The sequence below is a fragment of the Blennius ocellaris genome (genome assembly GCF_963422515.1).
Source record: "Blennius ocellaris genome assembly, chromosome: 18".
In the NCBI taxonomy this organism is placed as follows: Eukaryota; Metazoa; Chordata; class Actinopteri; order Blenniiformes; family Blenniidae; genus Blennius; species Blennius ocellaris.
In genome coordinates, this window is record NC_137667.1 from 23,247,479 (window position 1) to 23,267,750 (window position 20,272).

General features: G+C 40.8%; 1 protein-coding gene across 1 annotated transcript in view; it reads left to right on the top strand.

Annotated features, from left to right (window-relative positions):
• cfap61 (cilia and flagella associated protein 61) overlaps nt 1-20,272 on the top strand; it is a gene marked incomplete at both ends in the record, with an annotated part of 59,333 nt that overhangs the window by 7,789 nt on the left and 31,272 nt on the right. Inside the window, 7 exons of the mRNA XM_080514454.1 lie at nt 1,188-1,335; nt 5,730-5,835; nt 5,923-6,046; nt 8,969-9,046; nt 11,497-11,703; nt 13,255-13,383; nt 19,197-19,324. Of these exons, the coding sequence (XP_080370580.1) occupies nt 1,188-1,335; nt 5,730-5,835; nt 5,923-6,046; nt 8,969-9,046; nt 11,497-11,703; nt 13,255-13,383; nt 19,197-19,324 (920 nt within the window). The remainder of the gene's footprint in view (nt 1-1,187; nt 1,336-5,729; nt 5,836-5,922; nt 6,047-8,968; nt 9,047-11,496; nt 11,704-13,254; nt 13,384-19,196; nt 19,325-20,272) is intronic.

Below are 20,272 nucleotides of genomic sequence, written 5' to 3' on the forward strand. Positions count from 1 at the left end.
ATTTTTAGCATTTCTACAGTTTGTGTGTAAATAGAGTAGTGGAGTAGAGTCGTAATTTAAATAGAATAGAACAGAAATACTTTATTAATCCCAGGGGGAAATATACAGACATCGTTGTCAAAACGTTGCTGTGTAAACACGGAGCTTTTCTGAAATGAAAATGCAAAAACCTTTTCACTTGAAATTTTGTGTAAACGGGACCTAGGAAAGAAGAAACCTGGCTGGTTCAACCCCTTTGTGCAGCCTGAATTATCGAAATCAGTCATTTGTGTGTTAATGTTTGGGTAAAATGAAGCAGAAGCAGCATGCTGACGATGCTTTGACTGACTGTCAGGAGCCCCACTGGGATCTGCTCCCCCGGGACCTGCAAGACGACAGACCTCCTCTCCTCCTCCCCACCAGTCAAGCTGACATGTGCTCATGGCAGCATATGGCAGATACGAGCTGATACCGGGCCAAGACATGCTCTCACTGAACATATTGTGTCCAGACATCTGAAGCATTTTGGGCTTTTTGTCTCATTATGTTCAGCACTCTGAAAACAAACAATTCAACATCGTCCCAGAGGGCTCGGCTGCTCAGTCCACCAAATGCCAGAAACATTTCTGAAGCCACCAAAAGTGCTGCTTGAATATTTATGTCACTGTAAAAGTATTTTCTGCTGCTATAAGATGGAATCTAAAGAGTTTGCACACGTGAAACCACGATGTGAAATCACTGCTACTGCATTGAGTCAACCTTAAGGACAGGATACTTACTATTTATTTATCTCCTGCTTATTTCTAAGTGCCCATGTTCCGTTCTGTGTTTTACTTTATGTCTTATACCCAGATATTTTTAGATTTTTGTTTTTTACTTTTATTTCTATTCTATCGTATTTTAGAATATTCGTATGTACCAGATTGCTGCAACAAAACAATTTCCCTTCGGGGATGAATAAAGTAATTAACTATCTATCTAGGATCATAACTGAACAAATTGATGCGAGGTGAAACGGAGAGCCCAGCAAACATATGGAGTTGCTTTTTAGGCGGCGTACAGCAGGCATGTCAAGCACCTTTCAGTTCAGGAGCCACATGCAGCTCAGTTTCATCTTAAGTGTACCGGACCAGTGAAATAGTGCCACAAAAACCTTTCAATTTCAACTCTGGTCCGTAATTGACATGTACAACGTGTTTCTTCCACAGACTGACGGCGACATCGTTGGCTTCATCAGCATCAGCGCTACTGTGGATGTAAACACGCTTCAGGAGCAGTTTGATCTGACGGAGTTTGATGGTTTGTACAAAATGCAACAGCCTCCACCCGACACTCCTGCTGCTGACGTTGACCCAGGTGGGAATGAAGGAGAGACTTCCTCTTCAATGCAGGTAACTTAAACACTGATCTTCTCTCATGAGGTAATATAAGAAGTGGAGAAACCTTCCATTTGAAGGTTTAACCTTTAACTGCCAAGTGACATTATTTGGTCAATTTATTTATTTTCAGTTAACAACAATGACTTAATTGACATTGACAGATGAATGAGAATGAATCTTGTGACACCTTGAAATAGAGCAGAGGTCTCAAACTCATTTTAGTTCGGGGGTTATATTCAGCTCAATCTCACCTTGAGTGTGCCAGAATGGTACAATAATGCCAGAATGACCTTTAAATTGAAACTTTAAAGTGTTTCTTTGTTGAACCACGGAGAATATATGACAAAAATGTTGATGAAAAAACAACTTGTACCAAAAATGACTATTATCTTATCATTGTCGGGGGCCCGTCCATCTTATTGCCTGTATGTCACTTCCTGTTTTATTTTGCACGTCTGTCTTGACTGTGTTGGGTCACTTGTCCTTCCTGTTCGTCTCCCCTCTGTGTGTCTTATCACCCTCATGTGCTTCACCTGTGTCTCTCCTCATTCCCCGAGTGATTTAGCCCCTTTGCTTTATGTGTCAGCTGCCAGATTGTCTTGGTTGTTTGCTCCCAGACGTCCCGCAGCTCCGGGTGTTTCCCTTTGTGTTTCCACTCTGTGTTTTTGGACTTCTGCCTGATTTGTGGATTACCTTGTGCCTGACCCTTTCTGGGTGCCTCCGCCTCTGGTCATGAGAATAAACTCTTTAAACTTCGTGTAGCGTCTGCTTTTGGGTCCATCACATACCGTGACAAACATGAAGCCAATTTTAATGAAACCTTGTGGACCAGTAAAATAATGCCATAATAACCTTTAAATGTAAACTTTAACGTTTTTCTTTGTTATGATGCAGAGTTGACGCGATGAAAATGAATATGTTTTTGCAAAAGCCAAACAATTACTACAGAAAATGACTGCAGTCTCGACATAAAGCTAATTTTAATGAAACCTTCGGGTGTAAAATACAACTTCTGTGGAAACGGACATCGTTTTCAAAACCTAAAACGTTTCTGAAAGGAAAACACAAAAACGATGAGTTTTCACTTGAAATGTTGTCCTGGAATGGGGCCTGAGTGGAAAATAATCTTTGTTTTTGTGTGTATCTTTTGTATAGATTCATCCCCATTTGGTGAAATGCTAATTGTCATTTTGATCAGTTTCATATGAAATGACACAAACATTTTATTGGTGTGATCTTTTGTTGCTTTTTACATATGTAACGTATGACCAGATCATCAACACAATGTCAACTCTAATGTACTTGTGTTTGTTGTCTCTGTCTATCTTACTCATAGTCGGATGAAACATTTCCACAGAAATGTGACGCTCTCTGCATTCAGCACTTTGCTGTGGACAAAAAATATGAAATGAGGTAAGTGATAAAGCTTGTTGTAATTTCTACTAATTTCTTTCTCACAACTTGCGTTTGTACATTATTGATGACAGTTACTAGCTTCTTTATGAGTTACTGAAAATAAAACAGAGGAATTTGCTATTTGAGGGAAGCTGTTGTTTGTATTTGTGTAGGAAGGTTCCTGTTTCTTTGGTGTCCTGTGGTTTTGCTTTTTCATTATAAAATGAAATTGTTATTAGACAAAAAACCCTGTTTCAGTGCTGTGTTTTTTGCCAGTTGAACAGCTGTATAAAAAGACGATCAAGAGATTTTACGGAACGCCTCAGTCTTTTCATATATGTGCTTTGATAGAAAAATGTCATTTGTTAAATTCCGAAAATCTAGAAATGTTTAAAACCAATTGCTTGGTACAGTGTTGAATGGCCTGGCCCCACCACCTCTTAAGGAATTCATTAAAAAAGAACAGTGACACTTGCACTGGATCCACAGGGGGAATGTAAATTGCAGGTTCTAAGCTCCACGTTTGCACAGTTTCAATACAAAGGGACATGTATCTTTTTATTTTCACCTTCATAATGAGTAGGTAAGCATGCATGAGTGTGAGGGAGACGGAGAGTGTATGGGTAATATCTGGAAAGTGTGATAAGGCAGCTAACAAGCACTTTAGGGATAGAGGTAGTCATTTATTTTTAAATGATCTACTGTCTGTTTGGTATTGTGGCATGTTTCCTCATGTGTTATGTCATATGTATTGTAATGTGGTGTTTTTTCTAACGTGTGCTATGTTTTACATGTATTATAGCACCTCTGTATGTTTGGTGGTATGGTTTTACCTCATGGGACTGCAGATGGACATTCACTCTGAGCTGAACCTGGCATGTTTACAGGACTGGGCGTCCGGTGATCAATATGCACTGTCCCATTCAAATAAATCAATAAATGAATGAGTTTCATTGAAAAATGTTGTTGAATTCAGTACATTTGTGAGGCGGTGACTCAACAGCAGTGATGGCCGCCGTCCAGGGTGGTGTCGGTCGTCCGCTGTGTTAAAGTGGAGAGTATGACTGTTAGTTGCCCCCCCCCCTCACTGCCTCCTTGCCTCCCAGCTGTTACTGAATATGGAGCTGGGTTGCTCCCTGCCGAGAGTGAGCACGTTATTAATGAGAGTTGTGCTTAAAGTGACAGAGAGCTGGAGGCGAGGAGTTGGGCTGGGAGCAGGCGAGCAGATTGGTCAGCCAGTTGTTGCGATCGCCAACTTGGCAGAGACGAATGTTTCTACTCATCCTCAACACTTTTTTTTTCTTTTCTTTCTTCAGATCAATGGACTTCATTCCATATGTTTTTCAACAATTCCCAGTGAGTATCCTATTTACAATCAAAGCATTGGTTGATAACCGCCATCAGATTATTGATTTAAAAGAATCTGCATCACAGGACATGAGGAAACACTCCAGTGGTCCTGAAAGTGATGATACACACTCCCAGCAACGTTGTGTAGCCCACGTATCCTTGTTCTATCTACGACATGGTGAAAGCGCATGGCGATGTAGACAAAGACAGGGCGGACGAGTGGGTCCATTGGAGGGCAAATACAGATAGACGGATAACTGAACACACTCTCATTAACACCTACAGACAATGTAGAGGAAACGTCTGACCCGGGGGCGCCAAACACGTTTTACTTCAGGGGCTACCATCAGCCCAACTTCGTTTTCAGTGTGCGGGAATGGTAAACTTGTGCCACAACACTTAAATTTATAATCTCGCCATAAAGCTAGTTTTAATTAAACCTTCTCAGAGTAAAATACAGTGAAAAGCAGAGGCGGAAAGAGTACTATAATATTATACCAATTACTTTGATAATATTTTACACAAATACAAATAAAATGAACTGTCTAAAAATGTGCCCAAGTAAAAGTAAAAAGTAGTTCATATAAAATGTACTCAGAGTAAACATTATTTTGTTACGTTATTTTGTTTTGAGAGCGGGAGAGTAGTCTATATTGATTAGCGGAAGGAAGACAATCGGATATAAATCTCAAAGTAGTTGTTCTTAATGAAAGAAAGAACGGCAGTGAAACTAAATTTATACCTCAAAATGCTTGATGGTCACAAGGGCTGTAACTTTAATATGTTTTTATGGCATTCTGTGATATGAAACTGCTCCACCTGTCAAATAATAGCAATTCTGGGACACAATATTTTCATTTGAATGATTTTATTTTTTTAATTTGTGCTCAGTAACAGGTATAATTGAAAATGTAGTGGAATACAATACTTAAAAAAACATACTTAAGTAAAAGTTAAATTTCAGAGTTTGAAAACAACTTTAAAAAGTACATGTACACAAAAAAAACCCTCAATTACAGGAACACCAGTAAACGTAATTAATTTTACCTCGGGAGAAATGCCAAAAAAAACCTCAATAGCTGTTGCATTGTGGGTGTTTTCACAAACTCCCCCTGACAGCATGGCTTCCACATTAATGATAGTTTGCCATCTTTCATGGCAGCATCACTGAAATCTCAGCTCGGATCTCAGTGCCATGTTGTGTCGCTACTTTTAAGAATTTTTTTATTTTTTTTTTTAAAGTCTTCCTTTTATTATTATTTTTTTTTACAATTTTCTTGATGGTCTGGCTTGATTGGAGCCTCGTGTCGGCCAGTTTTGGCCCATTGGCCTCATGATTGAAACTCCATGTCTTTGGAGTGTGGGGGGAGTAAACACATACATCCACAGGGAGAACATGCAAATTAGCCACTACAACACTGTAGAGCCCAAAACTACACTCAAAATCTAAACCCAGCTTCAAACCAAATGAAAAACTACATTCCAGTCGGTAATTGTAGTTCATCCTGAGTTCATCATATTTCAGAAACTTCTCTAAATAGTTTGTACCTGCTATGTGCAGTATACAACATGATGGTGTGTGTTGCTGTTATGCCTCACAGGACCGGAGCCTCTGCGTGGTCACAGTTCCCTCTGGGTCGTCAGACGTCCACCTACTGCAGCACTTTGTCAGGGTTCGTCCTGTCGGCCTGCTGAACCAGGACCTCTACATCCTCCACCGAGCAGGATGCAGGTAGACGGAGCTCATCCGGTTTGAAATGACATCATTTGAATATTTTGAAGAATCTGCAACCTGTATTTATCATCATGCTTGCAACAGTGTGGAAGTGAGGCCGGCCATGGCTGCGGACCGAACTCCTGTTTCTGCTCTGGTGAAGGATCTGAGTCTGAACGAGTCCGTGCTGCAGGACCTGGACCGCTTCTGTGCAACCTGTAGTGACGAGGTCAGTTCACACACACACACACACACACACACACACACACACACACACACACACACACACACACACACACACACACACGCACACTCATGCCTAACTGCTTCATGGAAGACGTTAAAAGCAGCAAGTCTTCTGTGGCCTTTGATTCTGCCTCTCAACCTATCAATGTTCCTTATTTAACCTGGTAAAAACAAACAAACGCTTTTCGAGATAAGAACATTTTTCAAAGAGTGACCTGGTGCTAATGCGCACATTAAAAAAAACAAACAAAAAACACATAGTTATGACAATGCACAAAAACAACAGTCAGTCCCACAGGGAAATATAACAGGATATTCACAAGAACCAATAAAACTCATTTCTCTGTTGTTTAGTATTGTTTACAAAATGGGGGGGTTCTGATAGATTCAATCGTTTTTGCCAAGGATGTCCAACATCAGGCCCATGGGCCAAAAGTGGCGTGCAAAGAAGCTTCAATTCTGCCAAACCACCAAGAAAATTATAAAAATGTTAATTAAAGCAGATTAAAGAATTATAAATAACAAGCAGAAACAAAACAACACTGAGACACGAGCTAAGATATCAGTGATGCTGCCATGAAGGCCAGCAAGCTAGCCTTGGCCTCAATGCCATGCTGTCAGAGGGAGGTTGTAAAAAATCCCAGAATGCAACAGCGATAAGAGAAGGTTTTTTTTTTTGTTTTTTTTTTGATAGGTCACTGCATTTTGCAATAAAAGGTTTGATCAAAAATTGGCTTCATGTTTAGATTGTAGAAATTTCCCATCGTAATTGTTTGGTTTTTGTAAAAATATCAATATTTTCATCAGGTACTCTGAGCCACGACAGAGAAAAACTTTGAACTTTAAATTTCAAGGTTATTACTATTGTACCGGTCCGGTCCACTCAAGCTGAATGTGGAAGCTGAACTAAAATGTGTTTCACCCCCTTGTTTTAATGTTTCCAACACATCTGAACATGTATAATATCAGTATGTCACGAGGAATCTTTGCAGAAGGCCGATGACAAGGTACTTGTCACAATCAAGTGTGCTGAAGCAAGGAAACGTCAACAATATGCATGTGTGTGTGGAGTGTCCACCTGAGACAGTCCATCACACAGATTAACAGAGACAAACATCACCAATTCTCACCATCTGCTAATTCACAGCCACCAATTATCCTTCAGCATGCCTTTGGGTTGTGGTATCTCCTCACCACTGTATCAACCTGCCACCATTTAAACACTGGACGCAGTCTACTTGTTGCCAGTAATGTTAATTTTTACTTGTCAGAGCAGAAATTGGCTTCTAGAGAGCAGCGTTAACACAGAGAACATTGTGGTCATGATTCTTTTTTTGGTTTTTTTTATTCCCCTTTAAATTGAGACAATGATTATTTTGGGCCACGGAGTGCGACTGGAGCCGCTACGATGATTGTCTTGGAATATAACGAGGAAGATCTCACGTATGCCAGGAAACAGATTGGTGAGAATTCAGCTGAACGGATCCTCCTCTCTGACTGACACCCCAGCTGTCACCGCCGCCGCTCCAAGACTGATAATTACTTCTCATACGAGAATGCAGCCACTCCATGGCACCGGACTCGGCGAGGACAAGAACAGTGCATTCAGCCCCTGCTGAGCTCAGCAGATGCACGCACACGTTTTACATGTTCTGAATCTCCAAGAGCTGCACCTCCCCCCCCCCCCAACAGGATCCAGGACGTTGTCATTTGTGATTTGCTAATCCTATTTAAGTTTTCTGTGACTGTTTCTAATGTATAACTAACTAGGACATTTGCAAACTCCACTTCTAAAATATAACACAACGTAGTATTCTTAAATAGTGCAAACAATTGCAACCTTCATGACCGAAGAAGCCATTTTTACTTTTTACCAAACAAATTTGTGGAGAGCCACAAAACATATTTCAATCTCTGTAGATAATCTGTTATATTTACCCAAAATAGTGTGAGCTGCCTTCATATAATTAAAACCTCAACATTTTATGAGCCTAATTCATACTTTTAGCTTTTTTTCGGCCATTATCGCCATTTTAATTGTTTTAGCTCCTTTATCCATTTGTCTCTTATTGCTGTTTCAGCTCTTTTACCAGTTTTAAAACCCATTTAAATGACATCGTCTCAAGTGAAAACACATGGTTTTTGCATGTGTGTGTGTGTGTGTGTGTGTGTGTGTGTGTGTGTGTGTGTGTGTGTGTGTGTGTGTGTGTGTGTGTGTGTGTGTGTGTGTGTGTTCGTTTGCAAGAGAATGGAACAACTGGTTCTGTTTAATAATAAAGCGGCTTTGCAGATAAGAAACGTAACTTATTGGACGCTACAATAGTAACAGTGACGTGGACAAGTAACTTTAATCTGATCACTGGTTTGGAAGTAGTAACGCGTTAGATTACTGGTTACTGAAAAAAGTGGTCATCTGAGAGTAACGGCGTTACTAATTAACGCGTTACCAGCATCATGTTATTGTATCTCTTTCAAAACAAATGAGCGAAGCTCCTCATTTGTCATGAAAACACATTAACACCATTCCACCACAGCTTAATAGTGCCACCATTGTAAAAACAAGTCGTGTTAAACGGTCATGATGTTTTAATGTTAAGCACATTAACTGAAATGAAGACAAAGGAATTTTTAAAGCTTCGGATGCCTGAACTTTGTCCCAGAAGACAGGAACTCACACCTACTAGAAGCCCTACAGCCAGACTGCTCACAGACGGCAATAAAATAGTCACATCATCCTAATTAAAGCTTCACTTCACTGGTAACTCTTTTTTATTGTCATTTTATAGATTCTATTGATTCTGCATTTCATTTTGCTGTGAAGCCCTTTGAAGCTTTACGATACATTAAAAAAAGATTAAAAGATGGTGTTTATTGCACTCATTAGTATTTTTATTGTTGATCTTAGGCTGCCGTACAGCTGCAGGCCTTCATCGCCCATGTGGACGGGGAGGTTGTGGGGATCGTCGTCATCAGAGACGAGCTGGTAAGGGAGAGTAGTTTATGTAAAATATTAGCACCGCAATTTGTGTTTTAATGTTTTAGTTTAATTTGTGTTTTAACAACTGTTGTTTTCAAATCAACCGTCGTTCAGTCATCTTGCAAAGTTTACTGTTATTTCATCCTTTTATGTGGAATTTGTATGCTATCGTATTTTTGAAAACTTTCAGTGTTTTCAGTTTAAAACACATGTTTCATGTGTCCGTTTCCATGACAACGGTGCTCGGAGCCACTGAAAAAGCCCCTTATGGAAAACTGCTCCCAAGGTGGAACTTTTTGAAAATGCTTTGAGTCCGTTGTCGTGGTAACAGACCCCAAAAACACAACGAAAGTTTTGCATTTTCACTTGAAAGCGTCATGTAAGCAGGGCTGAAATATCTGAATGATCGCCCCAAGATGGAAATATTTAATTTGCAACTTGTTAAATGAGTTTCCTACAAGGTATTGGTTCTCATCTGGGCTGACATTTTTAAAATGTTGTTGTCTTGCAACCAAAGGCAACTTGAGATAAAAGACTGTCAGAAATTCGGGGTCACCGTGTTGCTGCTGCGACCTGCGTCAACTAACTGACCAATAGAAAGGCAGTATGAAATGACGTGCTGTCAGCGCCACACTGGTACTATACTCAAATAGCTTTGTGGCTACAATGACAAAAGGTGTCCAAAAAATTAAAAAATCAAAGACGACAGCTGAGTCCAGTTGTGGAAGCAGACGCCTGTTTTGGGGGGTTTGGGGGGTTTGTGAGGGCTTCATTCATGTTTCACTGGTTTCTTTTTCCTGGATGGATGGCGCATGTTTCTCACGTTTTATTATTGTGCAATCCCGTCGACTCGCGTACATCATAGCCAGCTTGCATTTTCATCCTGCAATTCGCACACAGCAAACTACATGTCATGTACAGAGTTTATTAGATTTACTTTGCACAGTGTAGCTAGCTGTGACGTTATATAGATATATTATCTATATAAATATCACAGTTTGGAGCCGGCTTTAATAAACCAGAATTCCAGCAATAAAAACACACTATAAGAAGCAGTGTTGGGACTATCGCGTTATTACCATTATCGTTATTATCATTATCGTTATTATCATTATCGTTATGATCATTATCGTTATGATCATTATCGTTATTATCGCGTAACTACCTTACTCGTGCGGTAACGAGTGTTGCAAGAGTAAGGTAGTTACTTACTCTTGTAGTTACTACTTTATCAAAATCAGTAACGCGTTTATCATTACTGCGATTTAAAGAGACTCGTTACTTCACGTGCATAACTCAGAACTACGGTTACCGTGGTGGACGTGAAGCACACATGACGCAGTGACGTGCAAGTTGTGTTTCTATGAATGCTGAAGAAACTTGGGTTCTTTTTGAACTTTTAATAAACACTCGGTAGCATCCTAGCGCCCATCTAGTCTTACTCTCCTCTCGCTCCACGCAATCACATACAGCTGTAGGGGAACGCCGCCCTCTAGAGGTTGGAGGTGTCAGTGACTAGACTTTCAAGGTTAAAAAGAACGGATGAACCTCACTGTTTATGCTGAAATGATCTATTGAATCAGTTTTACACATTTATTGATTATTCCTACAGCCGCTGAATGTCCTGAGGCACAGTTTAATTTGTATACTGCCTGTTTCTACCTGTTTCAATGGCTACAACAAGTATGCCTATCAAAAGTTTAACATACGGCATGTTGTGTTTTGTTGATCCACTGCTTCATCGTAGTGATACTGGGTACAGTGTTACATTATTTCAGTTGTTTTATCAAGTACTATGCCATAACAACCCCAAAATACTGTTTGTAGAAGGTTGGAAACAATAGTTAAAATGTATTTTCAGTCATTTCATCATTCACTTGCCATCACACTACACTTCCATTGCACGTTCAAGCCACTAGGTGGCGCATTGCTCTTGTGGTAGGATAGGACTTGCATGTAAGCAAGCCAGAGGACTGGCAGCCTCCCTGCTATCCAGTTAGAGAATTTCAAGTTAAAATTAAGTTACTTTCCCCAAGTAACTGTTACTTTAAAAGTAACAAGCAACTTAAAGTAGTTACTTTTGAAAGTACTAACTAGTCACTGAGTTACTAATTTAAAATAATTTGCCCAACACTGCTAAAGAAGTGCACAATTACACGTTTTGTATAATGTTTTTGATTGACTTAAAAATTCTGCAACTGTCTTCAATGTATCTTTATCTTACAAATCATTAATTTGTAAGATAAAGGAAGAGAAGCAGAGCTTAACTAATGAATAGATAAAGCATTAATGCCAGAAAATGGATTTAATAAAAAATGATTTGTATTGTGATCACATAGAGGCTTTACATGGCACAATGACTGAGATAATTAAAATGGAAAAAGCAAAATATGAAACACTTGTGTATGAAATGTGCTTCTGCCAGCCAAACTGACATCAATCTTGTCTTTTACCAGGACATGGAGTACATCCGTGCCCACTACAACATTGAGAACTTCATCTATTTCAGCCACTACGGCTACGAGGAGCATGCTCAGATGCTCCACTTTGTCCTCCGGCCCTCCCTGCAGCACTCCGCCCGCCACTTGTTTAAGGAGGTCCTCCGGCTGGCTCGCAGATCCTGCCTGTACCTCAGACTCTATCCCCCCGACTCCAGCCAGCGAGCGGTGAGTGCACCGAGACCTCCGGGCCTCCTCTGGCCCCCGTTCAGCTGGCCGCTTCCCGACAGGGTGCATGTCTGCTCAGATGCTCGCTGTCATTAGTGTAATGAGCCTCGTCGCACACGCTGCAAAAAATAACCCGCCCAATCCCACAATGAGTTGGTTTCAATTTTTACACTTTGTCCTAAAATTAAATCAGACCCTGTGATTTTAAATGATCAAATAACATAATTGCAGCAAAACACAGTAGGTGGCTGACATAGTAAACATTGTGAGTTCAATTTCTCCAAACTAATTAGGAAAATGCATTGTGTTTGTGTTTTTGTTTCAGAAAAGTGTTGTGTTTACCGAGGACCATTTAGAAAACGGCGTCAATTTCCATACAAATGGCTGAAACTCTGAAAATGACGTTTTCATGTTGGGCCACTCATGGGTGCTGTTGTTTGTTTTTGTAATGAAATCACACACACATGCGCAGAGCATACGCTATAAACATTAACAATAAGAGTAGAAAAGGCATTCATATTGCAGTGTTTTCAATATTAGTTTTCCCTCCATTTCTACACAGCCATTTTCAAAAAGTTCTTTTCATTGGCTCCGAGCAACGTTGCTATTTGAATGGACACTTCACTTCCCTTGAAAATGTTGCATAAAAGGAGCCTTGCAGTCTGCAAAGTATGGAAGGTAATACAGTAAATCTCCTTCCTTATTTTGAAAAACCTCAGTAAGTGGGAGGAGGATGCTCTAAAATCGATATAGTACCATTTCTCAAAATGATTCATGTGGGGTCGCGAAGCCATCTTCATTTTAAGGGGTATATCATTTTTTTATGTTTAAAAAATTAGATTGATCAGCATCTAATTAATTTATATCACAAAACTACAAAATGTAAGTATTTATGTTTAAAGTGTATCATTTAGTTAAAATAAAAAGAGGCAGGTTAAAGAGAAAGAGAAATTGGTGAAAAAGTAAAAAAAACAAACAACAACCACACGTTTGTTGTATTCTGTGCTATTTTATTCATTTTCGACACAGAAATGTTCAACCGGAGTGGCGCTGGTGGGGTCCGCTAGGTTTACAATGGTACACGTTTGGTTTGGGAAGCACTGCTTTAAAGCGTGTGCCTCAGACATGACAGGTGAAGCTGCGTTGTGCAGCTGCAGCCATGTTGCAGCCATCAGCAGGTCACTTTTTGCAGAGCGCCCTCAGCAGCCTCCCCTCCCAGCGGTCGGGGCAGCAGGTGTCGGCAGCGCTGCCAGCTCCACCTCTCCACGCCATAACAAGACATTTCCTCAACATGTAGAGGCCTCCACTTCCTCTGCTAATTACCTTCCACAAACAAGCAGCAGATTGGGGGTTGATGATGTGCAAATAGAATAATGACAGAAGACAACCAGAGGATTAGAGGATGAGCCCTGCTGGTGATGCAAGGTGTCAGTGGCACAAAGCTTGCATCATCTAACCTCTTCAGTGGAGCTCGTTAGTGATGCTGTTTAATCTCAGAGGGGATTTTCTTTCCCCCTCAATCCGAGCTCTCTTTTCTTCTGCTCTCAGGATTCCTGCGTCCACCATCTGGATTCTGTCTTCAACTGCGCGGTTCCCGTCCGCCCGCGACGCCAGATCATCTACCCGCTGGAGGAGCTTGGCATCAACGCCCCATCCGGGCGGCTCACGCAGAACCAGGTGAGTTGTCAGGAAGCAGCCCGTCAGGGAATGGAGAGTAGCTGAGGGGCTTCTAGGAGCAGCAGCAGCAGGGTGAGTGGGTCACCACCAGGAGGCGCTGCTTCAAAGGGGAGCAGCTTGAGTGTCACCGATAGCTGCTCACACTGAAGTAATGATAGAATGGAATTCATTCATCAACGGAAGGCATTTTAAGCAGTTTCTTTTCGATCTGTTACATAAACGTCTTGAATTTGAATTAGCTGTCAACCAGTAAACAAAACTCTGTGAGAAATGTTAACATCAGTGGTGTCAAACATACGGCTGTGGGCCGAAACCGACCCACAACAGGCTCCAATCCACAGAAACCACTAAGGAAATTGTAAAGATTTCAAAGAAAACACTGATATCTGAAGTACTTTCTTAAGAGTAGTGACACAGCACAACACTGAGACCCAAGCTGATGTCGGTGATGCTGTCGTGAAAGCTAGCGAACTAGCATTAGCTTCAAACCCGTGCTGTCAGGGGGAGTTTGTAAAAACACCCAGAATGCAACAATTATAGGATCATTTTTAGAGGGATATTTCACTGGATTTTGACATTTTCAGGTATGCTCTCAAACACAACAAAGTAAAACTTTAAAGTATACATTTAAAGGTTATTATGGTACTATTTTACTACTCAAGATGGAATTGGACTGAATGTGGCCCCTGAACTAAAATGTGTATGTGTAGTGTCTCGTGTAGGCACTCAAAGAGGGATTAATGGCCTTTAAACATATTTGTTAGCCAAACAAAAATAGAACCAAAGAATAACGTGCATCTATATAGACGCTTTTTTAACTGACAGATGAATGCAGGAAAACATTATTACCTCGCTGACATGTTTCCTCAGAGCCTCATCTGATGTGTGATGACATGTCGGTCTTTATCAGGTTTGACAGATCTGTCAGATTCTGTCAGGCCGGCCAGGCCCCCCGCCGTCCATCCAGGCCCCCCGCCATCCAGACAGGCCCCCCGCCGTCCATCCAGGCCCCCCGCCATCCAGTGGTCTCTGGAGGATGGAGAAAAAGATTCTATCCATACATTTATTGATTGAATATCTTTACCACAGTAAAAGTACAAAAGTATAATTATTTAAATACTCAATGATTAAAGAATAGAATCTTCAGGGTTTTTTTTCACTGAAATTCTTGTTTCATCGTCTCATCAGAAAATAGACAAACATCAGAGCTAAACCGTCTTATGTTCTGTGATGATCAATCAAATCCAAACTGTACAGAATAGACAGTGAAGGAAGGCAACATTTGCATCCTTCACCAGAAGATTGAAATTTGAATAAGTGATTACTAACGTTATATCATCAGCAAACAGTGTGAGCCAAACATTAGATTCAATGAACGCCCGAAAACAGATTTTATTTCCTATTCAGTTATTCATTTGCGGCCACTAATAAAGTAAATCCACAACTTTTTGAAAGGAGTATAAACTACTATAATTTAAAAAAAAAAAGCATAACTAAATAAATGGAAGACAGCTGTTTGATTGTGGTGCCGCTGTTAATACTCAAGTTCAATGATAAATGTTTGACCCTGGGATTCTTAATGTTTTCTGGACCTCAAAATGTTGCTCTTTCATTGCTTTCTAAATATTTCTGCCCACTAAATGTACCACTCTGCGAGCTGGTTTTCATTTTCCACTCGTATGAAAAGAACAGACTGCAGAGTGATGGAGATGTCTGTGGGACGATAATCGCAACTCTTTGACCGTGACTCATCTTCTGCTCCTAAATCCTCCGAGACGGGCCTGAATGTGTCCATGATTCATTTCAACGTCCTGCACTTCAAGTATTTGCCGTGTGTAGAGCCGGGGCGTCACCGTGCGCACTCACATGGTAATTCCACCCCATCAAAGCCAGAGGCCCCTCCCACTGCCTCCATCTCCCCCGGGTAACGCAGCAGTCATGATTTCCATGTTGTCCAGCAGATAAGAGCTCGGCCTCGGGACAATTAATCAAATTTAGAGCACCTGTTCCCTCTCTGTCAATAGCCGATCGTGTTACACCGCACAGCGCTCATTGTCCAGGGCGAAAGGTGAGCATTCTCTGGAGTGATAAGAGCTGCTGCACCTGCTCCACCTCACATGCAGATGAGACAGCAGCTTTGTTCAGCTCATTACCTCGTCTGGTTAATTCCTGCAGTATTCACACGGATGCATGCAGGCATTTGATTTACTCAAAGTATTTTGAAAACACAACCAAAAAAAACTAAAGAAATCCATGTTAAATCCAATAATAATAAAAAAAAAAAAAGGTTTTAAATATGTGATTTTTCTTTTTTTCAAGATATTAAAGTATTGCTTCATACGTTTCTTTATTAATTACCTCCTTTGATTGATTTCATGTGTTCACATGGAATGAATGCAGCCATTTAATTTACTTACTTGCAATTACAAAAACAGTCAAAGTTAACAAAAGAAGCAAACTATTTAATCTGTGAATTCACACTGAAAACGTCCTATTGGAAAACGCTCCAAGACCGTCATTGTGCAGAGAGGATGGAAACGCTCCGTCTCTGTGTGGACGTCAGAGTGAGGCGAGTGCACATGTGCATAACGGTCATAATAAATAGTTCTTCTGCACATGCTCAGTAGCTGGACAATAAGAATAATGTTTCCTCCAGAGTTTTATGACTGTAGTCCAGTGGCAGGCCGTCAGCACCTTCAAGGCTTCTCTGCAGGCCTAAGAAAAAGATCTGAATCACAGACTGATGTTGATTCTATTTTGTCCATGAATACTTATTAAATAATTCCAAATGGTCTGTCCGCTTCTTCCCATCCCTTATTCCTGGCTGCGCTGCTTCCTGACACCTACTGCCATATGAAAGCTTTTAACCAATCAAAGTTTAGCATCACCTGTTGCCAGGTAAAGAAATCTGCCTGAGGCCTTCACGTTCAGTTCTGCAGGTGTCTGCAGTGTAAAACTAGTGTCGGTCACGCTGCTGCTTCAACTAATCAGATTTTGATATTAGTGACTCAGAGCCTTCTAGAAGGCCTGGCGTGATGATAGTGTATAGTGCTTCTGTAAAGTGAGCAGGTTTTATCCTACCAGATGTTTCTTCAGGTGAGACGTCGACTTCCTGGACGTTCACATCACTTTCACTGCTGGGAGGCGTCATTAGCATTGTACAGAGAGGTTAAGAGACTCCTCCCACTTTAAGACATAGTGGCGAGAGCAACTGGCTGCAGTATCCATGGCAACGCGTCAGTGCCGGCCAGCCAGAAAGCATCAGGAAGTGTCGCAATGCCAGTGGACGAGGCATGTGTTCTAGTTTATTCCATCTGATTTTCTATTGTAATCCTGCTCAGTAATCCCAGTTTTGATCAAATATACTGTACCTGTAATGAGATTACACATTTTTTATGTATTGTAATGGATTACAGTTACATTTTTTTGTATCCCGATTACGTAACGCCGTTACATGTAATCCGTTACAACCCAACCATGTGGCCACACAAGCATCTATCTCAAGTGTCCATAAAAAGTATCATAACAAGTATCTATAAAAAGCAAAGGCTTTTTAATCTGCATTTGTGCAGTAACATGGTTTTTGTAGCCATAGAGAAGTGAATGAGGAGTAGATTGACTCCGACCAGCACTAGTGAAGGTCCAGCTGGGTCTGAGAAGCACACTGCCCACTGCTGTAAAACAATCCAACTTGGTCGTCTGTCCAGTAGAATGTCTGCGTACTTACTTATATTTAGAGCCTATTGTTCTCAATACGCATGTGTGTGTGGTTTCATTACAACCACATGACAGCTTAAAACCATAGATTTAAATACCTTTTAGTACGTTTAGGTTTCATAAGAAAATCAACAAAAAATAAAAGTGTAGGTATCATTTGGAAATATTTGTCTGAATCCTTACTGAATGACCTGAAATCTTAAAATGAACGGCTGAATGTTTCAAAGTGTATAATCTGTAGGTTCAGCTCATTTTATACTCAATAATTTGAATATTTTCCTGCTTTCCCCCCCAAAAGAGATAATATTCTACTTTGTTTTGAATGCTTTAAATCATTAACCTGCTCATGAAAAGCAATCTAATCTTCAATAAGGTGCTCGATTTTCATTTATATTGAGAAAATGGCTTGAAACATTGTTTTAAGAGTATTAAAAAATACCATTTATTGTATATTCAATGATCAAAGTGTAATTGGGTACTTAATCATTACTATAGACTGTGTGTACACTTAGTAAAGTCGCTAAAAGCTCCTTTATTTAATATCCATATAGTTAAACCCGGCACCAGAGCCTCTCAGTGCATGTGACAGATGTTAGGCACTCATGGAAATTATTTGAATATCACACAAAGGTTAATTCCACCCTTGGGTTCCCCCTTATTTTTTCTCAGTGCTGTTTTCATCCAACAAGGTGCATTGTGGGGCCAATCTGCCTAATTATAGAAAATTAAGGAGACATTAACCGCCTCAGATCACAGGGAGCGGGCCACGGACACTTGGCATTGCAGGAATTGGGGGAAATTAGAGCTACTAATTCCTCTGGGATGCTTTTATAATTAAAACCTAAACCTGACAGTTGAGGAAAGTGTTCCTCAACTGTCAGTTCACATATTTGATTCTTCACGTCTCGCCTCAGTTTGAAGCTGCTGATTTTGCCATATTTCTCCAATCATGCCTATTTATGTTGTTTTGTTTCAAAGGGATGACATATTACACAAATATTCAATGTAAGCACACACTCACACACATTCACATGCAAGTTGTTGAACTTTTAGCCAGTGTACTAGGAAAAACATTGCTTACACAGGGAGAAAACACAAAATGACGATTAGAACACTGTCATCACATAAACAAATTAATTCATCAGAAGTGTTGTGTTTGCATGGCAATAATTTGAAAATGCAGAATTGCCAGGCCACTTGTGGGTGCTGTTTGTTTGTTTTTATAATGAAGCCACAGACGTGTGGTTACCGTATAAAACCGTAACCCTGGCAGGTACATAGACATTGGTATGGACAGACAACAACGTTGGATTGTTATTACGGTGACTGTCAAAATATAACTACCAAGTCCCAGGAGAATATGGACTGGGACTCATCATGACACGGGAGGAAATATTGTTCTGATTGTCCAGCTACTGAGCATGTGCAGGAGAACTGTTTACTGCAGCCTTGGGACACATGACCACAAGCAGTATTTCCATTGTGTACAGTATAATAATAACAATAATAATAATAATAATAATAATAATAATAATAATAATAATAATAATAATAATGATGGATGGATGGATGGATGGATGGATGGATGGATGGATGGATGGATGGATGGATGGATGGATGGATGGATAGATGGATGGATGGGGATACTTTTTCAAAGCCTTGCTTTCAGATGCCCTCATCCGTGATCTGAATCCACTCTTTAAGATGTTTTTTTTTTTTTTTTTAATACCCTAATTTCCTGAAAACCCTGTATAAAATGGCTGATGGTATTCATTAGGTGTAACTCGGCAAAAAATGGTTCTAGATGCTTTACAGCCTCCCTGGAAAGTTACAGATGATAAAGGATCTTGGCTGAAAGCTTGCGCCGTCTCTTCGGCAGGCAGATAAAGTGTCTTTGATGAAATGTGGCTCCTGCCTCATGCTGTGACTATCAAAAGGCAGGAATTACCATGCTTTTAGTGGGGTGTGTAATTAATGGTACATGCATTTGCAGGATTATTTAATTTGCAGAAAATGGCATCAGATGATTTGTCTTGGGTATCGCCGTAAAACCAGTGACTGTGACTGACTGTTGTCTCGCTCTGTGTTTTTCTCAGGCACCGTTTGCTCTCAGCCTCATCAGCAGAAAGTTAACTTTGGAGCCAAAGGTTGCCATCAATGCCAGTATTGTGGTGGTGGGAGCTTCAGATACAGGTTTATCCTTCCTCGAGGCGCTTTGTTTCTGGTGAGTCAAACTCGTGTGTAATCCCCCATCCTGGATGTACAGTATGGTGTGTATACACTGCGTCATTTGTATGAATGTGCAGCACCTCATCAGGATTATCTGTGAGGCCTTGGAGCAAAAAAAAAAAATTGCTCAGGCTCCTATTAAGCCCCTCACACAGACCCCAAACCATCTGTGCATTGTGTATGTACCTTATCATCTCCCACCTCCCATCAAGAACACACAGCACTCGCCTCAGGGCAGCTTCATTATCTGCACAGAAAGTCGGATCAATTCAACATTTGGTTCACATTTTCTGTGCATCATTGAGTTTGTGTAGAAGCATCAGTCGGCGGATGCTTTCTCAACAAATCCCATAAACCCACAGTACACCCATACCACTTTGTTATTTGTGACACATTTAAGTACCTGCAATGCTATAGCAGTAGCATTACTATAATGATATTTTTCTCACTTTTGTTGTTTGTGAAAACAGTTTTTTTTCATGTGAAAACATAAAATGTTTGTGTTTTTGTTTGTGTTTGTTTGTGTTTTCCAATCTCCTCCCCGTCTCTTTATCGTGCTTTACTCCAGGAATCCAGCCTCTGGAAATGTCACTTGACTCCAGGGCGGACAACCCATGTGTTCGCCTCCGTTCTCGCCTTTGTGAGATTAACCGCTCCTGCCAATAATAAGACGCGTGGGGTGCTGAATCAGACCTGGGTGATAGCTGCCAGGCAACCAGGGTTGTTATTTTGCGAGAGTGAGAGATCGGACGGAGCTGGCGAGGCTGGCATGATGGCGGCGCACGCAGCTGTCTGAGGCCTGGCATGCAGCAGGGCCAGCGCTCTGGCCCCCTTTAATTAGCCACTCCACGATTTCCCCTGTCAGGGATCTGCAGCAGCGATCTGTGTTTGCTGTCACTAATGAGTTGACTAATGAGGCAGTTAGTGTCCGCTGAACTAATGG